The 6,139-nt window shown below is 43.2% G+C and overlaps 1 protein-coding gene across 2 annotated transcripts; it reads right to left on the minus strand.

The window, feature by feature from the left end:
* Positions 1–641: 641 nt before the first annotated feature.
* LOC112139363 (cilia- and flagella-associated protein 47) lies at positions 642–4,755 on the minus strand (the record flags this gene model as incomplete). Of its 2 annotated transcripts, none has more annotated exon segments than XM_024262133.1 (11): positions 642–822; positions 1,056–1,231; positions 1,339–1,436; positions 1,508–1,561; positions 1,805–1,916; positions 2,555–2,728; positions 3,524–3,667; positions 3,741–3,806; positions 4,133–4,254; positions 4,338–4,473; positions 4,550–4,755. In XM_024262133.1, coding segments are annotated over 11 exon segments (1,373 nt in total), but the record flags the coding sequence as incomplete, so codon positions are not given.
* Between the last annotated feature and the right edge of the window lie 1,384 nt (positions 4,756–6,139).

Consider the following 6,139-nt stretch of genomic DNA (forward strand, 5'->3'; position numbering starts at 1 on the left):
TAATGATTTTATGTCCTTTTAAAGCTAGCGCGTCTTTTTTTTACCTGAGCTTTTACAAAGCCCTTTTACTTTTTTTATTATTGTCATAATAAAAAAACATCTGTGTGCACACTCCCTGGCCTCTGCTTCTTGTGCCTGGTCGTCTCCCCAGCGGAAGATCGCTTTATCCACCCCTCCGACATCTCATTAAAAACCATGAAATCCTCAAAAACTGTCCAAATAACCTTTCAACAAATCTGTTTGGTTATTGTTTCCTTCCTTCTTTATGTCTTTATGTTCCTTCTTACTGTAGTTAACATCTTATTTTCCAAAGATTTCTTAAGTATTTTGACCCCAGCTGTTCCTTTTGCATCAATCTTATTGAAACTTAAACCTATTTGTTTTAGAAATGTTCTCCATGTTNACGTTTAAGATTTATTTCAAGTTTTCATTTTTTTTTCAAATTTTCTTTTTTTTTTCAAATTTAAAATGTCTTGTTTTCAAATTTTCCAAAAATAAATTTCAGTTACAACGACTATCTTTCAAGTTTTCAATCTGTTTTTGCTCCCTTTAAGCTGATTTGACCCCGTACTACTTGGTGTGCTGAAGGCTGAAAACCGTCCTTCATGTGTGCTAGACGTTTGAATGACTCGTGACAGGAGGATGTTCTGCACTTTTAATGAGAGCGTTTCCTCATGACAGGCCTCAGACCTGCATGAAAAGTGTGTCCGAGCACCAACACACTTTCTGATCTGACTTCATGGGTTTGGAGCTGCAGGCGGGAGACCACAAAGCTCCAGCTGGTACCAGAACTCCTTCATTTGCTCTGACTGGAACACAACGCTGCAAAAACCCAAAACTGGATTAGTTAATCGAAACAATCCAACTCTAAAGACGTCGAGTTTCTAGGAGCATTCACAAAAAAGTTACAGTTTTGTAAAAAGACAGATCATCCTCTACGTTCTCTTATTAGAGGGATTATTATGAAAATCTCATGGATTCAAGACTTTCAAATGTGGACTCAAACCTAACCCCAATAACAGTAGAGCATCTGTCCCTCCAGGTGAGAGGCTCACCTGCCCGTGCTCCTTCCCGCCCGCACAGGACGGAACGTGACTTTGTAGCTGAGAGTTTCCAGAGCAGGAACGGAGAGCCGACCTTCTCCGGTCAGATCGTCTCCTTCCAGCATCACCTCCAGGAGCAGCGGCTCTCCTCCTCCATTACAGACAGGGATCTCTACTACAGCAGAACTCTGGACACAACAAACACACTTTTATTCTGTCACACCTGATTGAAATAGAGGATTGAATTATCCGTCTGTTTTACTGCTGTGAAGCTCAGAGGTTTTGGTGCTGTTACCTCGGCGACACACTGTACACGGATGACCTTCAGGGGGGCTGCAGGCTCACACATGATCTCCAGAGAGAAATGAACTTCATAGCTTTGTCTTGATGTTCCTGAACACAGAAACATGCAGCATGTTACAGCAGACGTGATGCACATTCACTGTTTTCATCCAAAAGTTCACCTCTTCTGTTTTTCGCCTTAAAGCCGTCACAAACCTCCACGAACGACAACGAACCTGCACCAGAAGATAAAGCAGATCCTTTAGAACTGTTTAACTCTTGAATGTAGTTATTCCATAAACGTTCTGTCCAGATATTCAGCATCAGACATGAAAAACAGACCAGTCTGTGTATCAGCCATGAGCCTTCAGCGACACATGAACGACTGTTCCTGTTTCTGTCCTCTTTCTTTTCTCCAGATTCCAGAATTCTACTTCAAGACAAAATCACCTGGACGAACGGGAACCTTTCTTCCTCACCTGAGAATCTCCCTCGTTTCCATGGCGACACAGTCAGTGTGTATGGAGCCGCGTGGCCTGGTTTCACCTCAAGGTTGGGTATGCCGCTCACAATAGACAAATCTGTCACCACCTCCATGCACGAAAACAGGGAAAGGTAGAAAATATCACCGTTTTAGAGATCATGTTAATCCTATATTTCATAAATGAAAAGCCTAATGGCCACAAAAACATAAAAACTCTGAGTTAGGGACTTTGAGGCGCTTGGGGACTTTTAGTCCATAAGAAACTGGATCCTTTGGCTATTTTAGCATTAAGGGTTGCAGGACCCTGTTTTAGACCATTAAATTATGTGAAACAAAAACAAAAATGTGTATTTTCAGCAAGTTTTCCCTTATGAAAACTCTAAATAAACTAATCCAAAAGTTTTGAAATGACTAAACAATAATTTGAATGGGGGCCGAGTCAGACCAAAGGCTCTAAAAATGGACCCAGAGCCTCCCTGCTTGACACTCAGCATTAAGGGGTTAGATTGGGGGGTTAAACCACCAAATGGTTCCCGAGCGCAGCTGTGTCTGCAGCTCACCCAGGGCATGGGTCAAATGCAGAGAAAAGATTCACACACCAAGCTGTGTGACAACTAATGGGACTTTATAGTTCAGTGAATGACACCCACGGAGAAACTCGACACCATTCCAGTAGTATAAATTGCACAAGCATTACAATCGTGTTGTTTTTTAGTATCATAAAACCACATCCGTCTGTGTTCACCTTCAGAGTGACGATGGTCTTGCTGGAGTTTGGGACGTCCAGCTGAGTGTGTGAGCTCCTTCCAACCGGGCAGTGAAGCAGCACACGGTCCTGCGGCAAAGGGGGCTCCCCAACCCCCCTGAGGGCGAAGACACGCTGTGAGCCGGCACAGCCCCCCTGCAGGGACAGCTTCCCCTGTGGGGGAGGGGCGGAGACCCACACACAAACCGGTTCAGGCTGGTTATCAGTGACGATCAGAAAACAAAACAAGTTTGGCTGAAGACCACATGAGGAGTGGAGCTGGTGACGCATAAACACAAAACTTTTGGCATATTGTAACTTTTCAACCGTGAACACGATCATTCCAGTATTATTAGTGGAACATGGATTCTCTAACAAAAACGTTCAGATCATTAACATCGTAAACATTGTTCTGCTTCTCCTGAGTTTGGCCACTAGGTGGTGATCATGCTATAGCATTAGCATCTTCCAGAAAAAGAAGAAAGAATCAACAAAAAACTGTTTTAGACCACAAATGGAGAGTTAGTAAAGTTCATGTCTGTGAGTTTACAAAGATGTTTATTTAGTCAGAATGTGTGTTTGGATGAATCCAGAGCGTTCGTGACTTCACGTCTCCACTCCCCCTCTCTGAGCGCAGCATTCTGGTAGAATTCTCACATCCATGCGGGAGGCTCGGGTTTGATTACCGGCCAATGCAGAACAATTTTGCACCTTGGGAATGATTTATGAGACATTTTACTCTCAGAGAGGGTCCACATCACTTGTAACAAATGAGAGAAAACCATCATGTTTTTAAGGACCTTACTGCTAACGTCAGAAAGAGACTGAAGGCTCTGGAGTCAGTCTACTCTGATCACACATGAAGCACAAAATGAGCTCATGAAATGAAGAGACTAAAGACAGAAAACTTCACATTACATATCAATAGCCGAGGGGGACAGAAACTACAAATCCCTAAGCAGGAGTTACCGTGACGACGCCCTGAGCAGCAGGCAGGAATGTGAGGGGGTAGAACTCCTCTGTTCCCGACATGACATTTAAAAGGTCTGGGCCGGAAAAGCCTTCACCGCTCACGCCGGCGTCCATCCTCCAGTGCTGCAGCGTCTCGTTACGCTGCAGCAGATAAAGTGAGGTCACGTCGACAAACAGGCAAGTTTGTCAAAGCTGAGGTGGTAGATCTTCTCACCACAGGTATGAGCTGAGTGAGGGAACGGTGAACAGGTGAGCTGAACTGCAGGTGACTGACTCCTCTCTGTTGAAATAAGGAAAACTGCACCTCGTTAGAATCAGGTGAACAAAGGTGAGACAGCAGCAGGTAGATCCTATCTTTACAGTTTAGTAGTGCTGCCAAAAACAATTATTTTAATAGTCGACAAATCAAAGATACATTTTTCTAACTAGTTGACTAATCTGGTCAAGCACAAACAGGATGTAAAGAACACGAATTTCAAATTAGCCTTAAAAAAAAGTCAACTTATCAAGAGTGTATAGGAGGGATGTGAAGAACAGCAGCTGAAACTTTCAAGCATCTGAGTTGTTTAGGAGATTGGTTCTGAAGCAGCCTTAGATCAGCCCTACCTGTGCAGACACCAGCACCTCCAGCAGGTACAGCCTGGTGTCCATCCAGGACTTCATCACCACCTGACATGTAAACTGTCCCACAGAGTCGGCCTTGAACTGCAGGGGGACGTCCACACACTCTGTTACAGAGCACAGCACGAACGTTTGAGGGCAATCATTCAGATGACAGTGGAGCAGCTTCATTCAGACGGTTCAGGTGCACCTGCAGAATCATCCCACGCTCCATCTGCGTCCTCCTTCACCGGTATGGCCACAGAGCTGGGCAGAATGAAGTTTTGGGGCAAAGAAACCTCCACTCTGTACTCCACCTGCTTCATCTGCTCCAGCTGCCCCCACAGCTGAGCCCAAAAGAAACACGGTGAGCGTTTCAACACGTCCTGAAGCTGACCTTTGACCTCTAGAGATGGTCTGTACCGGCTGCCTGCAGAGCTTCTGGGTGGCCATGTTGGCCCTCACAGTGCTGCTTTGCAAAGAGTGCGTGAGCCGGCGCCGCCGTCGTTCGTCCTCGCTCATGCAGTGCTGAGCCCACACAGCCAGCGCCTGCTCCCACGGAACATTGATGCGAGGAATCTGCAGAACCTCCTCCAGAACGTCTCCCAGCTGGCAGTGAAGGCTCAGAACTGAAGAGGACATCAGAGAGATCAAACAAGTCCTGATGCCAACACAAACAACGGTCTGGACCTTCAGGAGGTTCCAAGCCTGCAATGACTACAGATACTATCATTCAGGAGCTGTTGGGGGAAAAAGATAAACTAGAATTACAAATCCATGAAAGAAATGGGGCTTTTATTAATCTTTCACAAGCTGCTAAAGTGCTGAGGAGCAAAAACCAATGAAATGGGTGAATCTTTGGAAGTGACTCAGGAAGTTCCAATGAGCAAGAGAAATAACAGGTTTTGTCTCCAAAACTTGGTGTTAAGGAGATACAATCTCCTTAACGTTTCATTTTACAAAAGTCCCCGTAAGCATCACCTACTACAATGTGACCTTTCACAACAGGCTGGTCTGTTAAGGGTTTGTAGTAGGGGTGTGACGGATCAGAAAAACTCACGGTTCAGATCGTGTCACAGCTTCATGTTCACAGTTCAGATCATTTTACGGATCAGTAAAAAATAAAAAAAAACAGGAAAAGTAACGAGAAAAAAGCAGAAAATATATGTTTTGAAAAGCTCAAAAACACATATTTGATCAAAGCATAAATATAAACTGACACATTTATATTTCATCAAATCATTTAAACATTGAGTTCTATTTAGAAAAAAAAAAATAACTTTGAACTTTGGACACAAAAACTAAAAGATGTTATTTCTGATGACATTTACATGTCTTGAGACCAAATCTACAAAAACTGAGAGAGAACGACTGAAAATAGTTTTGAAATGACCAAATCTATGTGCAGTGACCCCAAAAATGCTCGCCTCTAATGTCCAAATGAAACCCTAAATAAAACAGTTCAAATTAAACTTAGATCACTAAATGATTGATTGAAACTGTGGGAACATTTCAATATTTATAATTATATTATTATCCGTAGAACATGTCCCGGTGAGGTGCCGCCCTGAACGCTTTTTTGTTGGCGATTTATGGCACCTTTTGCTTGCCATACTGCCTTCTCCTGTAATAGACAGAGCACCGGCTTTGGGATATATCGCGATACGTATCGTATCGTGAGATGTGTATGGCCAGACTAATCTTACATTAATAAAACTTATATCAAAAGAAATCTACAAGCTGCAGGTAAAATCATTCTGATATCTTAAAATTGTAGAACATTAAACTTTGTCTTTTAGCAATCGGACAATTACAAATCTTAGATGTAAACATTATGTACTTGTAATTTACTGAAATTAGAGGTGGAGTAGAATCTGATCTTGTTTGTGATGCTGTGAGTGATATAAAGTCTTTACAGCCAAATGAGACGAGAGCAAACACTTCAGCTGCTCTGACTGGAGTTAGTTGGTGTGGAGGTGTGTCAGTCAGTCAGGTCAAACCATTGACTGTATA

Source organism: Oryzias melastigma, unplaced genomic scaffold (genome assembly GCF_002922805.2).
Source record: "Oryzias melastigma strain HK-1 unplaced genomic scaffold, ASM292280v2 sc00584, whole genome shotgun sequence".
Classification (NCBI taxonomy): Eukaryota; Metazoa; Chordata; class Actinopteri; order Beloniformes; family Adrianichthyidae; genus Oryzias; species Oryzias melastigma.